General features: G+C 28.2%; 1 protein-coding gene across 4 annotated transcripts in view; it reads right to left on the bottom strand.

Moving 5' to 3' along the window:
* Window positions 1-22,220, bottom strand: part of trol (terribly reduced optic lobes) — a 239,422-nt gene extending 217,202 nt beyond the window's left edge. For all 4 annotated transcript variants that reach the window (XM_088188446.1, XM_088188445.1, XM_088188447.1 and 1 more), the window contains exon 1: window positions 22,116-22,220. In XM_088188446.1, the coding sequence (XP_088044572.1) occupies window positions 22,116-22,184 (69 nt within the window). In that variant the 5' untranslated portion in view covers window positions 22,185-22,220. The remainder of the gene's footprint in view (window positions 1-22,115) is intronic.
* Between the last annotated feature and the right edge of the window lie 1,672 nt (window positions 22,221-23,892).

A 23,892-nucleotide genomic window follows, 5' to 3' on the forward strand; every position in this document is an offset into this window, starting at 1 on the left:
ACAATGAAAATTTTCTAATGCTAAAATTGCAAGTACTTGTCTATTTAAAAGATATTTTTACTCATAGTGTCTACACGCGCGCTATCATACACGCGCGCTACTCAAACGAGGCGCTGGTATTTTAAAGGTTAAAAATCACAATTAATAAATTAAATATTAGGAAATGAATTTTATATATTTGAGATGAAAAATTTCTATAAATTATATTTATGCACATCAATACTAACCAAGAAATATTGAAATACAGCATCAATGATTGAATATTTAAAAAGTAAGCATGGAATAACGTTACAAGCTGAAGAAAAAACCGCTTATAAACGATTTAAAACTCTTGATGATTTCGTTGTAAAAAAATCTTTAGATGAAGTTATTCATTCGAGAAAATTTTACAAACTCGGATTATGAACTGCTCAACTGTGAAAGAGACACTGAATTTAATTCATAATTTTTATAAAACCAAAAATATTGAAAAAAGCCAACTATTTAGTATAAGTGGACGAGCATGAAAATGCGAAAATATTTTAATATAAATTTGCATATAAACAATGGTGAAATTATTAATCTTCGTTTAGTAAGAATTTTTAACCAATGGACAGCTACTCAGTTACTTCATAAAATATAACAGAATTTAAGTTTATTTGATATAAATTTAAAATTTGGAAAAAAATTCCTGTACTTTTTATTCTGTGTTTAAATCACACTAATCTATTTGTGATGTATAATAAAACAAGTTCTAGGATACTTTACAATAAAACAAGTTCTAGGATACAAAATCAATGTAATGATTACAGCGATATTGGAAATGAAGATGATATTGATGCTATGGAAGACTTTTGAAGTGATGAAAACGAAAAATTTGCTTTAATAGATAATATTAAAGGTTTTCGTACAACTGTTAAATATTTTCCATAATACACTTTACGCGATATTATTTTACAAGATAAATATAAAATATCCATGAAAATGAACTGCATTAGTGTAGGATGTAAAAACTCGTTGGAATTCTTTTGTAGACATGATTTCAATCCTTTTTAAATTATTTTATAGTATTAAAGATATTGGGAATTTATATTTAATTTTAACATTATATAATTAAATAAATTGTAAAATGCACTAAAACCTATTAAAGTATTAATTGAAGTTATAATAATAAAATAAATGGTAATTTGGGTAAAGAGTTGCTTATGACAATGGAGACTCGAATAAATTATATAATAGAATTAGTAGATCTATTAGAAAAATATTTAATAAAAATATTACAGCTGAAGAAAAACATTCATTTGAAAATGATTCATATGATATAGAAGATGATACTCAGATCGAACAGTTATTGGCAATGGAAGAAGAACGCAATCAAATATTAAAGACCCAGACAATACCATACCGAATTTAGAAAATAAGTTTGCATAGATTAAAAGGGAATTTTCTTTATATAAAAATTATACCTTGCCTAATGACAATAAAAGCAACGTCGGCCGATGCAGAAAGAACCCTTTCATTCGCGAATAACTTTAGTACTAAAATATATTCAAGATTATTAAACACATCATTTAAAAAAAAAATTTAAATAAAAAGAATATTTTTTTATAAAGTATTTTTTATATATACATACGTTTTTTCTACGTATGTATCTAAATATATACTACTTCAATCATTTTTGATTCGTCTAGGGCAGTGGTCGGCAAACTTATTGGCCGAAGAGCCAAATATGTACATTACAACGATTCAAAATAGTTCTGAGAGCCAAATCTGTTTTTTAATTTAGTAAACCATTATTATAATATTAAATTACGGGTACACTGAATAAAACTTGATTTCACACTTAATAAAGATTTATTCGTTGATAAACAATAATATGAAAGTAAGGTATCCATAAATTTAAATCATGACAATGACTGACAAACACTTAATGCGAACAATGTCCTTGCATCTCCTTGGAAAGTTTCAGTAAGTCAGGTTTATATGTTGTTGTTTTTAATTTTAGGCATGATTCCAGGTTTTCATCAATAAGACAACTTCTCAGTTTACTCTTGATAAAGTTCATGCTTGAAAAGGATTGTTCGCATGAATATGTAGAACCAAAAAAGGAAAGAACAGCAAACGCAAGTTTTTTCAGCGGATCTTAAGAGTCAGGAATACTATTCCAGACGTTGAAAATGATCATGACTTCATTCCCCAGGTCTTTCAAAGCAGACCACTTGTGTTCTGAACTAAGATCACATTCGTTCTTCTCCAATATTTCCAAATTAATACAAAGATGTTGAAATTTAGAGCTCCATATTTCCTTGTTTTTTAAATCCTGCAATTGTATTTCAAAGTTACCAATGTCAATGCCAAAAGGAGAAAATTTCAACTCAGTTATTGTAGCATTAAGAGGATTTTTGACGAATGCTAAGGTTGCTTTGCTGTTTTTAAACTCCTGAAACCTGCTGAGAAATGCTTCCCTCATATTTAAAATTGTTGTTTTGAAATGATGTTTGTCAATAGAGGAATTATTTTCTTGGCGATGCTTCAGCAGGCTCGAAAAGTGAAACAATGTTTCCCTTTCAACATCTTGAGCAAAAGCGATTTAAAACGTTCCCTCTTGATAACCATCGAACCTTGTTATGAAGCAGAAGATCAGCGTACTCACTCTTCATTTCAACTAAAAATTTTCTGAATTGACGATGATTAAGAGCTTTAGCTACAACGGAGGTGATCACTAATCTCATTACTTTACTAATTTCTTCCGGAAATATTAGTGAATAATGCAATGATAAACCAATGTCTCGTAATTATTTTTTTCTTTCAAAATGGCAACAAACCCTTCTCTGACGCCAGTCATATTTTTGGCCCCGTCTGTAACCGCCAAATACGCAGATTGACAGCTGTCATACTACTACGCTGCGCTGCGCCCCTACCGGATGAAACAGGTACTACGTCAACGCTCACGTACACATTCAACGTTGCATGGAAAGGACACTCGACCAGAATTAGCGCCCGATATTTGTGCCAGAGCCGCACTCAAGGAGCCAAAGAGCCGCATGCGGCTCCGGAGCCGCACTTTGCCGACCCCTGGTCTAGGGCAATAGATATGTACATAACCATTTAAGGACAGAATAGTAGTCCGTAACATCTCAGACCAATAACTCTGAGGTTGCGGGTTCGAGCCCCGAGAATTTTTATTTATAAAAATGCGCTATTAATAAATAAAACGCCCCAGATTCAGTGACATATTGATTATAAAATGTATAGTACATAATAATTTATAATTAATAATATATACATATGTCACTGATTCCCAGACTTTCAGTCTGGTGGTTTAATACTCTCTTTTAGGTATTCATTATGTCTGATTGACTTAATCAGTAATTAAAGATTAGCCCATTGTAACGCATTGGGCTCACGCCTGTCAGGTTACAAAAATAGGTTTAATAAAAATAAAATAAAATTAGTAATGAAATAATTATTATAAGTATGTTTGAAATTTTTTATAAATATATTTGAAAAAATGATTTTGATTGAAACTATTATTATTAAACATTTAATAAAATAGGGTACTACTTTATTGATTCTAATTTTGTAAGTTTTATACAGAAAACAATTTAATTTTTATGACATTTGTATATTTCTAAAAGTGTTGTTTATAAATTATCGCCTATTATGTTATTAATAAATATTTATAATAAAAATAATATCTGATAGTTTTAGTACCATTAACTTTTCTTGTACTTTGAAATAACACAGATTGTAAATAACACTTGAATTGTATTCACTCCTATTACAAAATTTCTTGTGTTTATTTAAAAATATGTTTATAAAACACATTTCAACAAAATTTAACGACTACAAAATTGCTTAATGCATTTCATTAGCAATTGTCTCAAGTGTTGAAGTCTGCTCAAACTAACAGTTAAAGTGTTATCATAATTAGTATTATTTTATATAATATGACAACAAAATATCATATTTATAAACCGTTGGTATTTTCAATAAAAACAATTTATACTTATTCATATTTTCGGAGATGATTCTATAGCTGTTTTTTTCCCCAACAGCTCTTTTTAAAACATCCTTCTTTCTCTACTAGTACATATATAGTTTAAAAATAACAGTGCTTCTTAATAAATAAAATCTTTTTTTGTACTTATTTGACAGATTATAATAATGTATTTCTATCCGACAGTTTTTATAGCTACACTATTATATCATACGTTAGATATCTTTGTAAATCAATGTTTTAATGTACTAATTATAATTAACTATTTTTGCAAGATATTTAATATACATAAACATTGAAAGAATTGTCTTATTTAAAGACGACAGCATTAGTTAATTAATTGAGAATTAGACGACAAACTCGTATCTCACATATGCTTAATTTTTAATGCATATATTACAATTAAATATATTCATTTTTTACAATTATTATGTTTAGGGAAGACAATCGGTTTATATCTGAACGTAAATATCGAATCGAAAGATCCTAGATTAGCACGACAATACGGAAGAAGTCTTCCATTTGCTTTCGACCAAAATGTCAATTGAATGAACAGTTCTTAAGTGACGCGTTAAAGTTACACCAATTTCTAGTGTCTTATGAGCAACAATCAATCATGGAGAAACGAGTGGGAAGCTTATTAATATTAATTTATGTGACAAGCTTCGTTCTTACAGAATAGAATTCCGGTTCTTGAGATAACGCAGCCGCAAATTTATATAGTGCTGATAATTATGCAAAATCAATCAAATAAACTTGCTACTTTTAATATGAACACACTATTATATTTTCTAGTACAAATATGAAACTCGAAGGTAAATATTATGATTGCACACAAAATGCTACAGTACTACTTTTTATAACCATATTATTATTTAATTAAATTTGCTAAAAACAATGTCGAATTCATTTAGTGCATGAAATAAAAATTATCAATATAAAATTAATTTTATAGTTGGGACTTATATATTAATCATAAGGAGAATTGTGAGTCAGTTCAATATTTTATTAACATTTTATAAAAAATATCAAATCAAATTAAGACATTTCTAATAAATATAAATGGGGGGAAAATCAATCACTTCCATATTTTACAACTGATTTTAATAAACAGCCGCTTATTTTCTTTTTAATAGATCGTGCTTTAAGATCCAATAAAGAAAACGGAACTAAAAATATATTTCTGTAATTTACAATACAGTTGATTTTTTTATTAATTTTGTAAAAATTATATAAATAATTTAATTGCAAAGTATTATAAATACGATTAATAGTAACATAAATTACCGTTTTTTTACTATACAATATTATGCAATCGGACGACTAGAACCAGAGATATTTGTAATTAAATAAAAACACATTTTCTTAGAATGAAAAATACGGAAATTTAGCAATATCTCTAAAACTGACATTATTTTCTTAAAATTTAACGCGCGATTTTACATATAAAAAAAATGTTAACTAGTGTAATCAAAGTTGATGCAGGTGGAATCTTATGTTAATTTTTTTGTACTGATTGTAGTAACTAAAAAGAAGCAGTATTACGAATCTCATGGTTTTTAAATACAATTTATATGCTCATTTAAAGTCGCATATACTAAACAAATAACATTATAATTGCAATTATTCATATGTAACTCACAAAATAATCTGCAATAAATTAGTAGATATTTAATTAAACAACATTACTAATTAATTTAAACTTATGTTAAATTTTTGAGCTTCTATTGTAGTATATATAAATATTAATTAAAATGTACAACGGTAATGAAAAGACATCGGAATGATGAGTCACAGTGTACAGAATAGTTAAGTCTATGCATACAAAACGATCTTTATCTTTAATGTGGCCATCAAACCATAAACGGAGTGATAGCAATTATTGTGGTTTTCTTTTATGTGACCTGAAAATATCTGAAGTGATAATAATTAAGCGTAGATTATGCAAAACTTTAACGACAATGAACTAGCGAATGCAACAACTTTATGTCATCGTTTGGTATTGCAACATTGAATAATGACATCATCATCACTGAGCACACACAATGATACGTTACAGCAGTGCTTCTCAAATCTATCACAAAAAAGTAGTAATCAACACGAACGTGTGCGTATCATAAAAATAAGAGCTTAAGAGTATTTATCACACACGCTCAGGCACGCGCGTTGAGTCATTTCATTATCTAAGTAACGTCAGCACAGCACATTTATTTATTATAAATATGACTGAATATTAATACATGTTTTATACAATATTGTGACACACAATAGATGTGCAACATCGTTAGGAAACTGGATAGCTAAGTAGTATGCTGCTACAAACTAACGTATCACACAGAATGCGAATCACACACGCTCCGCATAAGAAAATCGAGCATCTTCGACGCCCTGTTGCAAACTTTGGCAACCTGCGAATGAAATCTAAATTTTAATTAACACTTTCAGGTCATCTGTATATAGCAAATATTATAAGAGTTAATGTAGTGTATCATTAATTAAAAAGAAAAAAACAATGGACCCGAATTATATTTTTGTATCGATGAACTTTGAGGTTAATGACGCGAACGAACACCACTAAAAAAATATCAAATTGATAAAACATTCTTTGATTTTGATAATTAAATATAAATACAACAATATTTTTATTTGAGGAATTATAACATAATATGTTTTGTAACTAGATTTTTTTTGTTGAATATATACAATAAAATATTTGGGAGTTTTTAATATCTAAAATGTACGACCTAGTTCGATTTTTAATAATCACAACAAAGTAAACACAATCAACATCTACTAAGTACTGTGACATATGTTTTAATGCTTAAAAATTATTATTACTGCCTGTAATAATTATTCACTAATCTTTGAGGATTGATCGGAGTAAAAATTATAAGATAAATACTAATTCTAATAATTTAGACACGAAGGTTCATATGGGATTCGAGTTCAAATCTTTCAGATCAATAGACTTATACAACTCGTCTATCGTGCTGTTTTGAAATCTATGTTTCAATATAAGTACTTTATCACTACCTTCGAGAAGCATAAGAGATTAGTGACTGCGTCTATTAAATACTACCGATAATGATCAATAATTATAAAGAAAAACTTAGCAAACGCCTGATCTAAATTTCGATACACGATTTATTACTTTTTTATAGATCTTGGGGACTTCACGAATCAGGAAACGATAAATTGTAAATATATTAGATAGCTTATCAACATAAAAAACAGTAAAGCTTCACGATTTGAGCTTTTCAAAACCGTACTTAATATCGAAATGCATAGCTAAAACCAAAGCTAATGATGATTTGTCATAGACAGAGTAAAAATTATCCGCAAAAGTTGAAGCGATGTATTATATTATTCATAGCCGACAATATTTCCATGACTCTGGAAACACAGATAAGATATTTTATATATTATTTGTAATAATCTCGGTGTGGAATGTCAATTTTTTACTTTGGGCTCGCGGAATACGAGACTATGTTAAAGCGAGCAAGCTTTTCAGTTTCGTTAAATGTTTTTAATACACCTTTGCAATCCTGTATTTAATCTTGTATTCCTAAATTATTTTTAAAAATACTGTATTGCATGGTTCGTCAAGTGCTAAGTGAATCTTATTAATAAGTCAACAATAATTTGCAAACAAATTTCAACACCGCGTCAAAAAGCTACAATCTGTCCCTTTGAATAATAATATTTATTGTGAAAGTACTATTAAGAAAGTGGGTGTTTTTGAAGGCAATTTATTTATTGTATTATATGTATAAAAAGGGCTTAAGGAACGTATACCTTAAATACATCAGTATATACATACATAGGTACATCTAAAACAACTGTAGCTTAGTTCAGATTCATTATTTGAAGTAAATTTTTACTTTTTTTACAAATAAATTCTTGCTATGATTTTTTCAGAGTCGCGTCCCTCAAGGAGAACGGGCTCCGGGAATTTGTCTCTCTCGGCAGTCCTGCACAAGTATGTTATTGCGCCATGGTGTGCAACGGTGCACAGCAATGTTTGCACTACCGGTCAATTCCATTGTAAGATTCAACCCCAAATGTGCTCAACATGGTATTTTTCAGTATTATGCATATCATAGTAACCATAATATAAGTTTAATTTTGTTTGTGTCAATAATAAAATTAATATTACTTCATAATACTTTGATAGCAAAGTACAAGTTTATTTATATTATCGTTAAGAAGGCAATTACTTATCATTATTCAATAAATATTCAATAAAAATAAAAATTAACACTTACACTAACAAAGTACTTGTAGACCTTTAAAAAATATTTTACTACTCTTTGTTACTATAAGGTTACCTCATTTTAACATTTATAATAAAATAATAAAATATTCACATAAAGTTGAATTAAAGTGCATAAGTAAAATATTTTAAAATCATATTCTAAATAAAAAGTGAAAAATATTCCACATAATACCTTTCTTTATGCTCACTACCGATTTGAGGATTACAGTTTAGGAAGCACTGTATTATGCTATCTGAGCCTAAAGTGGTACTGTGGAGCGAAACGTCATATTTTTTATGTTGTGACCTTTAGGTGAAGCTCTATTGCAATATAATACAATACGTCATATTGCCATAAACTCGGTCGTGTGGGATGTTGTAATGACAATGTATGCATAAAAATGAGGTCCTTCTGCTCAGTTTATATTTATCCACTTCTAGCAATGTACAATTTCAAGAACAAATTAAAAATATACATATATAAATTTCAGAAATATATTTTACATATGTACATATATTTAAGATTAATTTCAGACAAATAAAAACCATCTCATTAATCTAATTTTTAGTAACGATAACTGAAAAACTACAATTTTCTATTAAGAAGCAAAAATAGTATTTAGTTTAAGACATGTTATCATTATTTTTTTAAATGGTTTTAGATCGTAAAAATTAGATAAGCCATACATTAAATACATTAAAAAAAACTATAATTATCAAATTATAATGTTGATATAACTGCAGAAAAAAATATGTAGATAGATTTTGCCTAATTAATGTATCTAATTGATATCCTAGCAATCTTGGTCCACGTGACATTTGCCCGTCGATGCCATAATCTAATTTCAGATCGCTTCATTGACAACTAGCTACAAATATATTCGTGTTCAAATTGCAGTGTAAATCTAAATATTTCCGTATGAGATTTATTTATAAAATACAAAATAGAATGTCATTAAAAAATATTTCTGCTGTTTAATTCATTTAAAGCTATAATTCGAAACATACACTATAAAAAATATCAAATCATAAATCAAATAACGGTGTTAAAATAGTTCAACATTACTAGACCACGTGAAACAACATTAAAAATAAAAAATTAATAAAATGGGTACCGCACGAACTTTTTTTGCATTGAACAGAAACGATCTATAACGTTAGACGGAAAGCGGATCCTTTACTATAACAGAAAGCGGTCTACATATTGATTGGATAAAAATGAAATCATTAACCCATTGACGTTAAGTCAATACGTAAACACAATCAACAACTAATAAATAGTTTTCAACTGAAAAAGAGCGCCCACGACTTAATCTTCAATCCTTAACACGAAATTTCTGGAACTACTAAACCAAAATCACTTCCGCTACTTTTCGAGCCAATTTTTACTAAATTTTCAAATAATTTTATAATAACAGTTTGAAAGGCGCTGATATATAAAAAAAATCGATGCGATTATTTTCACATCTAAACAGCATAATATACACAATAATCACGTAACGTTGCGGTGTCGCTAATGATTTAAACACATATTGCTTACAAGTGAACACTTAATGATTGAAAAGACAAACTTTGCGACTACCGATGTTGCTACGTGCGGTATTTATTTTTTGTATACACAATTTTCTAATTTCAGTGCAATCGGTAATCGTGGTAAACCCACGTGTGCTACTGCGAATCGTTAAGCTTTAAAATCAGCCTAATAGAACCTATCTGAATCAAAAGCTAAATAGATCTGCTAATGGCTTCGAACGAAAATTATATAAAAATTTTCGCTAGAACTGCGAGATAAAAAAGATTAAAGACATAATATTTTTTATCTCGCACCAGAAATCACCATTACGATTTTTTCTGCGCCTGTTTTATGCAACATACACTATGTATAATTATGTATATTATTCACTGCAATCGTTAGACAAAAATTAAGCCTTAAAGAACTTCGCGCAACTGTGTTACAAATCTATATAAAAATAATATTCCATGACATATAAGTGTCCTATTTTAAGCGGACTATAGATCCATCAGCATATAGAATGTATATGCAACATAGCATCTAAAATTTTGGGTTATTAATTGAATAGCTCAAAGTCATTGTGTGCCTTATATAATCATTTATTGCACAGTACCCTCGAGCAGGGAAATAATGCAATCGACTTTCATTTAATAAAAATATTTCTCAGATACCTGTACATAAGGCTACAGCTTCCGACCCAGCCAGAACCGGAACCGGGTACCCGGTTATTTTAATTAAAATATAATACAATTTTCTCTGGCTATTCTTCTATTTTGCAAAACCCATATAATCCGAAACTATTGTTTCACAATGTAAGTTTTATGACACATTTCGTTTCGGCATCCTCAAACATTTGCCGTTTATAAAAAAAATATATTAGCAAAATATACGCACGGCATAATCGGAGGACGGTTGTACACAAAAAACGACATTTAAGTCTATTGTTATTATTAGCTATCAGTGATTATGCTCGCTTGTTATCAATCGCAATTTTGATATCAATTACACATAATAAATTATTTGAGTAGGTAATTAATATTTAATATTGATTTAGAAGTAACAAAAAAGATTTATTCTTTACTTTTGCAGATATGAAAAGAGCAATTTCTCCTTGTACAACTATGTGATTCATAAATAGAAGATCATACAAATTGTATGATGCTTTCAAGTTTATAATCCGCAAGAGTTGATAATAGTCAGCACCTTATAAAGTTTTCGTTAATCCTTTGATTCATAGTAGAAACACATTCTTGCTGTCAATAATATGTTGGCACGAGTGAGCCGTATCACTAGTTTTTACAATAATATAATAAAATTATTTCATGCCATTTTTTGCCATCTCACCTTATTTATATGACAAAATTGAATCTCATCTGTGGACTTAAAAATTTATCCATTATTCTATGAATATTTTAGAACTGATAAATTTATCAACAATAATAGTTTTGTAACAAAAAATATTTTTTGTAATTAATTTCAAAGTACTAATTTTAATCAAAATTGAGTATCTAGCACAAGAGATTATAACACATCTTTCGTGAATGTCAGAGGATTGGTAACAGTAGAGATGATAAGTTATAGTAAAAATTTGTCAATACGCATGTTAATTAGTTAAACAAAATAACAATAAATGTGCAGTTTATTACAAAATATCAAATATTTTCAGACACACGCAACTTGGTTTACGACTATCAAAGAGTTAAATGTGGACCGCGAGGATCTAAAGGTTACCGACCTTTCCTTAACCCGAATATATATAATATTTAAAAATAGATACTTTAATGTTCGATCGACCACAAAGAAATAAACTTCTATCTAACTTTTAAGTCTTAATGACTTAAATAATTATATATTATATGTGGATTTATACATCGGTTAATTCGGATTAATTTGTAAAATTCATATATTAAAAAATGAGTGAATATTTTATTAAATTTAATATAACATCCGTCATATTAGAATACAAATTTTACACCAATTGAACGTGATTGAATTTACTAGTAAACATTCTTAAAAGAGTTTTACAGGAGATGAATTGAAAAATTACCTCATCTGTGGTGGAAGATTATAAACGTGAGAAATTATTTAGCAGAATATATTACATTTTTTTATTACCAAAAAAATGTTAAGTAGTTACTAAAAAAATAATATTTATATTTTATAAGCTAATTTATTGTACAAAAATATTTTTAATATACAAAATACGTAATAAGACAAATACGGAAATTATTCGCGGATTATTTAATGGCTCGACGAACTTTAAGGAACCTCGCAACTCTATTAAATCATTAGAATCCATTGAAGAAATTTAATATTTATCATTAGCGCAGCAATTAGAGAAAGAAATTGCTTTCAGTTTTACAGAGAGTAGTGTAAGAAAACTAACATCTTGCAGATTAATGGAGAGAGAATTCAAAATATTTTAATCGACAGGGAAGAGAACAAATAATTTACAGTGCCTATTAAACGATTAAACCAACATCAACACAAAACGAGAGAAATTTTACCACGGCTGAAATTTTTTTAACAAAAAATGAACGAGTATGTTGGATTCTACTTTAGATAACATATGTTTTTTAAAGTTCTAATATGTAATAGTGTATCTGCAATACTTTACTGTAGATTCATTTTTTCATTCATCACAATTTCATGAGAATTTGAGTGAAGTCGAGAATACCTAGCTGTACCTAATCGTAATTAGAAGTAAACCAGTTTGAAAATATTTAGCAAACCCATCAGCAATTTCTTGAGAATCGACAGAAAAATTATGTTTTTCCAGCTCATCAATGACAGTGAGGAGTAACTGTCTTATTATGAGCTTATAAATTTCCAGATTTTTTCCAGGCATATCTCTTTTGAGAACCATATTGAATAAATTGGATATCTTTAAAAAAAACAATTATAAAAAAATATGTTCTATAACTTAAACACTAAATATTATTACTACATGATAATCTTCAATATAAATAATACAATATCTAAGTATATAAATGCCTGATTTCTATATTTATTTATATATTTAAAGTTTGTTTTGAATGTTGACGACTCGCATAATCACCGTTTGTATCATAATAATGATAATAGGAGGCGTTTCATATCGGAGACTCGCATTTAGAAAGGCCCTCTGGACTTTGTTGACCAAAAAGTGTAAAGGTCCGTAGGGCCACGTGGAATGCTGCAAAGCCAACAAGGTTTCTCGGCTGTCGGCTTACAACATAGCCACACAGCCACACACCACCACTACAGCCACTCGGTCAATATTTAAAGTTAACAGCGACGATACCGGCCCGGGACCGGTCCTGGTGGTACTTCCTAACCGAAGGGCCCTTGACGTCATCTGGATTTCGCAACACGGACAAAGATGTGCAAAAAACATTTTTAAGACAACTGGAATTTTGATTAAAAGGGAACATAATACTTCGCTTCCTCATTTCTGCGGTTTCGTAAAAGAAACTTCATAAAACACACTTTAGTTAAAATAAAACTAACAATTATTTTAATATTATTTTAAGCAAAGTAAATCAACTTTTTTTCATAAAAATATTATAATTAAAAACATTTATCTGATGTGAAATTCATACAATAATTAGAATTAATATTTTTAATATAAAATACAGTTTACTGATGATAGTGTCTAGTTGATACTTTTAAATTCAGGGCATTTAAATATATTATTAAGTATTTTAACTAGAAATATAAATCAAATTTTTAATCATTTAGTAAAGAATTAATATATGTAATTGTACGAATACTATTCATTGACGATACATGTGATAATTTGATAGTAAAATTATATTCCATTAGGCTTTTAAGACAGGGTTTTTAAATACAATGTATATGTTCATTTAAAATAAGTTTATATTTAAATGTTTATACTAATGTCTACTTGTAACTAATTGTACAAAATTGAATCACGAGTCCTATGTAATCTATTTTACATTTATTACTATTTGCTTTAAGAAAATTTTTATCACACACATTTATTATTTAATTAACCCTTTGTAGTCCTTTGTCCACGTGTATTAAACATATATTTTTACATGCAGCTCTTATGTCCAAATTTTTAAAATTTTATCTTCAAAATAAAACGTATTTTGAACAACAAATAATACACTTTTTCATCTAATAAGATTAATAATAGTATATTTTTTTAATTAATATCAATTAAATTCCATCTAATTACAATAATTAAATATTAATAATAAAAATATATAAATCCAATTATAAATAAATTTAATTTAAAAATATATTTTGCATTTTTTAAATTATTATAATATATTATAAATATATATTTAACTTAACTAAAATTATTTCTGCTAAAGTAAAATGTACAATAGAAAGTGTTAATATAGAAGATAGTTTTTTTCTTGTTAATATATTTAATGATCATTCAATTATTTAATTAAATATATTCATTCAAAATGGCTCAGACTTGGAGCTACACTCATTAAAATAACTTTGGACTGCAAAGGGTTACATTTTAATTGAAAAACATGGAATGCATCTAAAGATTGAATCGACAGTTATAGTAACATTAACGTCAATTGTAATAATAAATTGAATACAATTGGTCCCATATTTATTTTTTTATTACAAATTTGATCAATATTACTTGATAGGTATCCCCAATGCATCATTATGTATATTATACAATCAATAATTTTAAAATAAATAATTTAAATAGATGAGCAGCATCCTCAATACTTTTCAAGACATAATCGATTTTGCGAATTAAGAAATACATAATTTTTAACAAAGAGGTATGCAAATTATTTACATATACATAGTATTTATTTTCATGTAAATACATATTCCGCACATATTAGTATTAATTGTGGGTGAAAAGTTATGTCAGTAATATTCATTTAATTTTAGAGAAATATTTTATCAGACGTTTTTTTATTTGTTTTTAAGTAAAACAAGTGAACTGATAAAAAAATTATAAGTCTTTGAAGATGTCTATGAATAAAACATTAAGGAGTGGTTAGTGATGCAGATGTCGTTTCCAATATCAGTCAACCAGAAGAGGAAAAATGAGAATGAAAATAAAGAAGGAAAATTCGTACTGATATTAGAAAATTCCAAAAGATTTACATAAACTAACCAATATCATATAATATATAAGTATTGAAATACTAGTGTGATTTGAAAATATTTAATACAATTTTTAACTTCTTATTTTATATTTATTTTTAAACAAATTCTGTTTTTCTTTTTTTAATTTGCGCAAATGACACCGCACGATTATGTCGGCGCGCATATGACGCTGCACGATTATGACGGCGCGTTTATGTCAATGCGCTTTTGCCCAGCGCGCAAAACCAGAACAGAACACCGAAATACTTATAAGTGCGACCGAATATGTGACCCTTAAAACATTCAGATTCTATTCTATTAATTTATACATAAAATGTTATCGAAAGCTTCATAAAATCTAGACAGTTCATTTTTTTCAATTACAGTTGTCTATAAATTTGATATAGAAAGATAACTACTATTTGCATATTAACACATGATCCTTTCAACGTATGTATATGAAAAATATTATGTATTAATAGTAAATCTTCCGTCACAACAAAGTAAACACAAACAACACCTACAAGTAAATAGTGAAAAACAAGACTGAAATTAATATATAAATTAGTGCCATTTATTATTATAAATTATAAGCTAGTACAACTTATTAGATAGATTTTATTTACATAAAATTAAAATCTAAGAAAAACAAATTTGTGAAAAGGAAAAAAAGCTTCTAAAATGTAGGTGACATGTTTTTTATGTACGATACGATATTTATTATAAGTAAAAAAATATTGTAGATACAATTCAAAGTAAATGTTTTCTACAATATGAGTTTAAATATCAGCATCATAACAGAAGTTGATAAATTCCATTGCAATGTGTTATTGGCGTTAAATATTAAGAAACTGTTCGTTCAATTGGCATTTTGATCGAAAGTGAAGAGATGACTTCTTGCTTATTGTCGTTTAATTATTTCTGATGATAATCTAGTCTATTTTTTTTAATATCTAGACGTTCAAATACGAATTGATTTTCCCTAATTATATTAATTGCAAAATTAAACTGATTTTTAAAAAAGCTTAAATTTAAAGCAAATTAAATATTGCGAATGTAATAAAAAAAATCGGATAGGTTTGCATATTGATTTATAAGCAGAACGAAAGATTTATTATGTATGATTTACAGTAGACAACCATATTTAAAATTTTATTAATCAAGAACTGTTCTTTTGAAACTGCATATTCACAAGAGAAATAAAAGTGGTTTCAAAAGAAAAAAAATGAAAAAAGATCTATAGAATCATCCCCTAAAATATGAATCAATCGAATGAAGTATCATGTCAATATTTGTATGTTTAAATTATTATGAAATAACTTATGTCAGTATTAATTACACATCGATAGAATGGAGTTAAAGAAAATATTATTTGTGTATCATTAACGGTTTAAAAATATGTTATTTTGCTGTCATATTAAGTGACACAAATGATGATAACTCTTTAATGCTTTAGCTCGAGCTGTCTTCAACACTTGAGACTATTGCTAATGAAATGCATTAAGCAATTTCGTTCAATTTTGTTGAAATGTGTTTTATAAACATATTTTTAAATAAACACATTAGTGATTGTGTTGAGTAGAAGTGATTTATATTTCAAAAAATAAGAAAAGTTAATCTGATATTAATATTATTATAAATGTATTGTAACACTTGACACAAACGGTAGTCTAAAAGTCGTTGACTATGTATACATATTATATATGTTATTAATCGTGTAATACTTTAAAACATATGTCACCATATAACCTGTTTGTATTATTAGCTTAATTTTTAATTATTATTTATAAAAGGGTAAGCGAAACAGGAATTAAAATTAAAAGTTATTTTATATGCATCCTATAGAATACTAATTACTTTGCACACAATCTTTCTAAAATTCGTTAATATATTCAAATGAATGCAATCAAGTTTTGTCATCGCACTATGGACCTCGTCTTCTATTCAAGGTCTCTGTCTATTACTATTTCCTATTTATCTTATCGTTAAAAGACAAGCTAAAATACTTTAATATTCAGATGTGACGATGGACAAAAAAACAATAATTGAAAGTTCTTGAAATGAGCTTTCGCATATTTATTTGGTGGTCTCTCTTATCTTATTAATAATTACTCTAAATTGATTCAGTTTAAAATACGGTCCACTGATAAAAATAAAATACAAATTGGCACTACTCAGTTAGCGTGGTCGGTATAATTGACAAGTACCGCATATAAATATTCGTCATACCAACGATAGGTCTTTCACCTCTCGCCACTGCCTTTCTGGTCGACAAAAGAACATTTGGTGCAACTTTGTAACCAAAATCAGATAAAGGTCAGAGTCGATAAGATTAGCAAATATATCGTATGAAGCAAATAAATTAAAATGAATTTATATAAATAATATACCACTGAGTTTTCTCTTATTTCATTTTGTTTTAAGATATAGAGATGTGCAGCGAGTAACTTAATGAATCGAATAAAAAATTAATTGTTTCGCGCGATGAGAGTTTTTTCTGATATTTTAATTTATGAGAAACTTAAGTAAAAGAAAAAAGGATATAAAATGTATTGATTCGCGTAGCGAGAAATTGTGCGCTTTATGTAAACTTTGTCAAGAGTTAAAAAAATACTTATTAGTCAAAATGAATAATGGTTTTATAATAACATGCTAAAGCACGAATAACTAACTATTGAAACAATTTTAATTTTTTATCTCGAGTTGGATCTTCGATATATTTATTAAGTGGATACACAAAATGAATACACTACAGGAAAAATCTCTCCCGAGATTTGTTTGATCTTATCTAATATTAACCCATTTCGAACATCATGAAACTTTACACCAAAGCACTGCTTCAGAAGTATTTTGATGTTACTTTTGACACAACTAAAACTCGAAATAAATTCATTTTGACATATATTATTGCTTGCGCTGTTATTCTAAATATATAACACATTTAAAATGAGCTTTATAAACCTTATCAATGACAATTCCATGTCTTAATTTATAAATATTTTGATAAAAACAATCAGAGAGAATTCTGGTGAGGCACAAGCGTATTTACTTGATATTTTTGTGCACTCTAATTTTTAAGCTAAGCTAAAATAAACATATTTTGCGGAGTTTATGATGATGGGTTAACAGTGAGACAGATAAGCTGCTGCAGCAGATCTATTTGGACGAATCGGGGCAAGGCGTCCTTCCGTCGTATCGCCAAATGAGTGCCAATTGTATTGAAAATTAATTAAATTCCAACAACTTATTTTTTTTGTTAAATCTTCCGTTGTAACCTAACAGGTGTACGCCTAATGCGTTACAACAGGGTAAGTAGTAAGTCAATCAGATATAATGAATACTTACAAGTAAGTATTAACCACCAGACTGAAAGTCTGGGAATCGGTTACATCTATAATAATAATTATAAATTATTATGTGTTATATAATTTATAACCAATAGATGTCACTGCAGCTGGGGCCGTTTTTTATAATAGCGCATTTTTTATAAATAAAAAAGGGCGTGTGCATCTTTTTTTATTTTATGTTAGTAATACGACATTTCCAAATCACTTAAAACAGATAATAGATGATCAAAAAATTAAAAAATGGGTACCGCACGAACTGAATAAAATTGAAAAAAATCACAATTCATAACTATTTCTTAATATAAAGGAAGCAGCCGTTTTTCACTTTACAACTGATCAGCTACAAACTCCTAAATTCAAGAACTCGAAACAATTTTCGAAGACAACTTGAAGACTACAAGGCGCAAGCAATTCAACAGGGTATATCTTTAGCTACTAAATATTTTTTATTTACAGTTCGATTAACTGCAATAATGTTTCTATTAACTTAATAAGAATTTAAGAGGACACCTATAAAGTGGAAACCAAAAAACATCGCGACTACGATATATATATGGATAGAATATGGGATAGTAATGCGATGGTGTAAACGTTAATTAAAATTTTTTTTTTTCGAACAGGAGCTTTGCTCCGTTTTGCTCCCGTCCATTCCGGGTTCTTAGAGGGAATGAAAAAAAAGTAAAGTTCGAAAGGCCGGAGAAACTCGTTATTATGCCACGCGCCGGGCCAACGCCGATATTCCTCTTTCCCGGGCGACCCAATCCCCTCCTGTCTTCGCCCAATAATTATTCTTTACGTCTGTGCCACTAAGTAACAGTTGGAAATCTTGGCCATAAATCGTCATCCACTTTTTTGATCGCGTTGATTCGGCCACGGCGGGCCGTAAATCACCGTCCCCATTATGGGACGCCTCGCGACCCCATCATTTAGCTCATTACTTCGCCTCGATCGATGACGAATTTATTTCGCCGCAATTACCATAAATAACTCTGAGAGACTTAGAAGATTCGGGTTACGAATGTTGTGGAATAGAAGCACCGGCGGCAATAACGGAATTTTGCTGTCATCAACATCTGTAAAACATTAGCTGTAAAGCTTCCAGAATTTCTGCTTAAAGCTCGAGGAATTGTATGCCTCGTACTACCACTAAATAAGTGCTGAGATAATAGTTATGACTACAAAGAGTCGGGAAGCGCTATTAAATTATAGATGGTACAGAATCAAGTAATATCAATGAGTTAAAAACATGTGGTAAAGTAGGAGAAACTGCTCATAAATGCGTTTGGTATGGGTATAATATTGTTCCAAAAAATTATTTTGCTGACGAGAGCCTTCAGATGAAGAAGAACTAAAAGCGTAAGTTGAATTAGAACAACACAAGAGTTTGAGAACGCCGTAATTTTATACCACCGGAGTAGATAAATAATGTTATAATTTTAATGATGCATATTTTGATTATGTCATTTGTATTTAAATTTTAGGGTCATACACCCCATTTAAAATAAATTAATTAGTAAAAGAAAAAATCCGAAGGGAGTGGAATAAATCTGATCAAAAGCAAAGACAGTGTTCAATAAATACCTTTTCATTAAAATAAATATTTATATGAATTATTGATGAATCAAAAACGTTTATCTTACAGTCGTGGCTAAAATCTTATTCTAATAATAAATTAGTACAACCCCTTAAAGATAGTATTATGCCATAGACAATATTATAAAATAATAAATAATTCATAAGCTTGACAAATATTTTATTAAGAATTATCACAATTTGCTTAATTTTTTTTTAATCATAATAATATAAAAATAAGCTTTTAATGAGTTAAACATCTACTAAACGTATCATATTTAAATAAAATCTACCATAAAGATACAAGAGTTTCAGAGAAAATGTTAAAAAACATGAATTTAGCAGAAAGATTTTAAATCAGCATAATTTTGTATATACATAATATGATATACCTTAAATTTGAAGCCAAAAATTGTTGTAAGATATAAGTAAAACAACCCGGTAAAGATCGTATTATGCCATAGACAATAATATAAAATAATATAATATTTATAAACAAGACAAATATTTTATGAAATTTTTTTTTTGGAACATAATAATTAACAAAAAATATTTAGAGAAAATGTTGATAAACCTGTTTCTTGCAGAAAGCTTTTAAAACAGCGTAATTTTGTAAATAATATGTTTTTTCTTATATTTGTGGCACAATTTTAATTGTGATATATAACACAACAACCCTGCAAAGTCGTATTATGCCATAGACAATATTATAAAATAATATATGAATTTTATGAAGAATTGCTAGTGAGATAAGAATTTTTTTAGAACATAATAATATGAAAATTTGCTTTAAATAAATTAAATATCTACTACACATAATATTTTATTATATTAAACCATAAAAATGCAATTTATAATTCTATTTAAACTAAACAGCAAATGTTGAAAATCAATGAATTTTGCAGAATTGCCATATATAATTGAGTTATCATATATTTGCAGCAATAAACTTGTTACAAAAAAGTGATTTAGCGCTACTGTATAAATATTTTATCATGAACTTGGAAAATACTTTTGAGGAGCGGAATTTTATTTGTTTTAGAACAAATATTTTTAATTGAATAATTCACGATTATAAGTTAATAAAATCAGCTTTTAATTATTAAACATATAACACGCATCATATTGTATTATTATAAATCATAGAAATGCAATTAGCAGTGGAGTTTAAATAATGATTCAGAGAAAGCGTCAAAGACGATGAATTTTGCGCAATATGTTGAAAAATAAAATCGTCAACTACGTGTCGTAAAAAGCGTTTAAAATAGTCAAAATATCTATAATATAATAACAAATGCATTTGAAGCAATTAGCAGCTAATCAAATACATACATCACTACAATAACACAAAATCTACTAAAAATAATACTATTCAACTACAACATGTTTCACTTCAAAAATTAATAGTATTTAATCAAAACAGATCATAATTTAATATAATAAACCATAAAAATGCAATTAGCAATGATGTTAAAATATTTTTACAGAAAATGTGATACAAAACGATGGATAGTGCGCAATATGCTTAGAAATAAAATCGACAACTACGTGTCACAAATTATTGTTAAAACTATAGTAAAGAATGCCCATTAAATCATCAGTAAATATTTCTACTTTTAAATTCATAATTATAAAGCAGGCTGAACCAATCAGCTAAAAAGGTGCTACGCATGATATATTTGTGACACAAATATTTTCGCAAAGCCCTATAAAAATAGCGTTATATAATGAATTAACTTCACAAATAAAAAGTAGTGAGACAATTACATTTTTGTTAAAATTGTACTGATATATAATATATAAATTGGGAACTTGGCAAATAGTTTATAATAAGCAAATATCGGCAGTATTTAGTATCACATTTTATTCATAACTATTAAAACATCGATAATCCATTTATAATAAATATACTAATAATAAAAAGAATGCACTCAATTTTAAGCGATTTTTGAAAAACAATGAATTTTGTAAAAAAAAATGGATATATGTAACAAAAGAACCCTGATATTAGCGCTTAATTTTACATATAATGTTATCTTATCTTTGTAGCAAACATATTGTTGTATATAGTGTTATTTCCACAAAATTAAATATCGTGATATTATAATATAGTACATATTTTATAAGGAGCTGTAATTTTTCTGTATATTCATTTGTTCCATAATAAAATATTTTAAAAATCAAACATAAATAATTTAAGAAATCCTAATAGTTCATCGTTAGAGACGGACCGACACATGTGTCCCAAAAGAAGGGAAAAAAGTTTATCGGAAGCTCGCGCAAAAGTTCAGAACAAAAGCTGCTCCTAAAGTGTATAATAATAAATCGTCACGCGCCGCCACTGATAATTATTACTGCCCTTACTGTACTTACTGTTTTGTGACTTGCCGCAACGCACACGACGAGCAGCAGGGGCAGCAGCAACGCAGTCGCGGTCCCCATGGCACGTGCGCATGGACCGAGATCACGACTATGACTGACTGTCCCGTCTGCGTGCACAACTTGCGTTCAAACTTTCTTCTGGCGCCAGCGGCTCTCAACAGGCGGCTCGCGTATGTAGCTGCGGGATGCACGCTGCAGCTGTGCCCGGGCGGACTACGCCGCTTATCCGTTATTTCGGTTATATCTGCATACCAACAGGATCAAAAATGAATCAATCGAATGTCTTCACGCGTGCACCCCCTCGCGTTTCTAAACAAAATAAATACGAATAATGATTTTCAGTTAGTAATAAAGTAATGATTTATGACTTAAGATGCAAATAAGATCATTTGAACAATTAAAAAGGGCTTTTAACAACTTAAACGCCAACGACTTGCTTGACAAAAAAAAATACAAAATCATTTTTTGAAACAAGTTAGCGAATTATTTATCAATTTTTTTTTTTAATTATTATTAGCATTATTAATCAGTTAACCAAATATTTTATATTTATTTTTGAAAAGAGAGATAACAGGTGACTCACTAAAAGAGTTAAAACCGTAGACAAGTGTATAATAACAATGAAACTTAGGGGTATAGGTATAAGTAAGATAGTTTTAAATAATTATTATAAATTATTTAAATTCTAAAGATGAAATAATTTCTTAAATATACTTGTTATTTGTCAATTTTGTAATGCTTTCAGTATTAAAAAATATATATTCAGATGTAATTTATTGAGCTTCAATTTCTCTTTTATCATTATATTTCCATAATCTATATTATAGTTAAGAATTTAATACTCCTTCTGCTGTCATTAGAGTGACAGTGTATAAATATTTGCCACTTAAAAATATTGAGGTACAGTGTAAATCAAATGTATATAAAACATACCATTGTTTGAAGATCTTAGATTTACTATGAAATTTTTAAAATTAATAATCAAAACTATTTTTTATATACAAATTACTAATTGCAGAGTTGCATGACTGGATCGATTTTAATACGATTTTATTTTATTGTTTCGTCATAATAAACATAAGACTGTTTTCTTTCATTGTAGTAGATAACATGCGTGCAGATTTGCTTAGTTAATAAGATATGAACTTAACTGCGAGATTCAAATTAGTAAAACTGTAACTGAAATATAATCGAATTGATATTGACCTTAATAACTCTGATACTTTGTGAAGAAATACGTCTTTATATAATATAATAAATTTAATTTGCACCCTATTAGATTCATAATATCGACGAAAATACACTTTATCGATATTGATACGTATATAATCGGGCTTGAAAGGTCAAAGAACTCTTCCTGTTTTATGGTTGAGGAGAATTTGAAATTCACTTGGCGAAACTGCGTATGCAATAAGGAAAAACATTAATTCTATACCTATTTATAATATAAGGGCCGGAATGACGTGACTCGTGAGTTGCTGGAATTATAAACCACAGTTGCGAGTATTTAAAATTAAAATTTAACAATGTAAGATATGAGCTGTGGATTTTGAAAATGGGGTAAGTCGATTTTGTTAAAAAAAAAGAGTTGAAACTAAATTTCATTAAAAATTAACTTTAATAATCTGTTTTTAATCAATTTACAATCATATCTATAAATAACAGTGTAAATTTTTTACAAATTATTTATTTTTCTCAATGATATTAATTGTTTGTTATTTTGAAAGTGAGGCAAGTTCAATCAAAATAAAATAATTTTAATAAAAAT

This window comes from Plectrocnemia conspersa, unplaced genomic scaffold (genome assembly GCF_051122295.1).
Source record: "Plectrocnemia conspersa isolate PC_06_02 unplaced genomic scaffold, ASM5112229v1 ptg000006l, whole genome shotgun sequence".
Lineage (NCBI taxonomy): Eukaryota > Metazoa > Arthropoda > Insecta > Trichoptera > Polycentropodidae > Plectrocnemia > Plectrocnemia conspersa.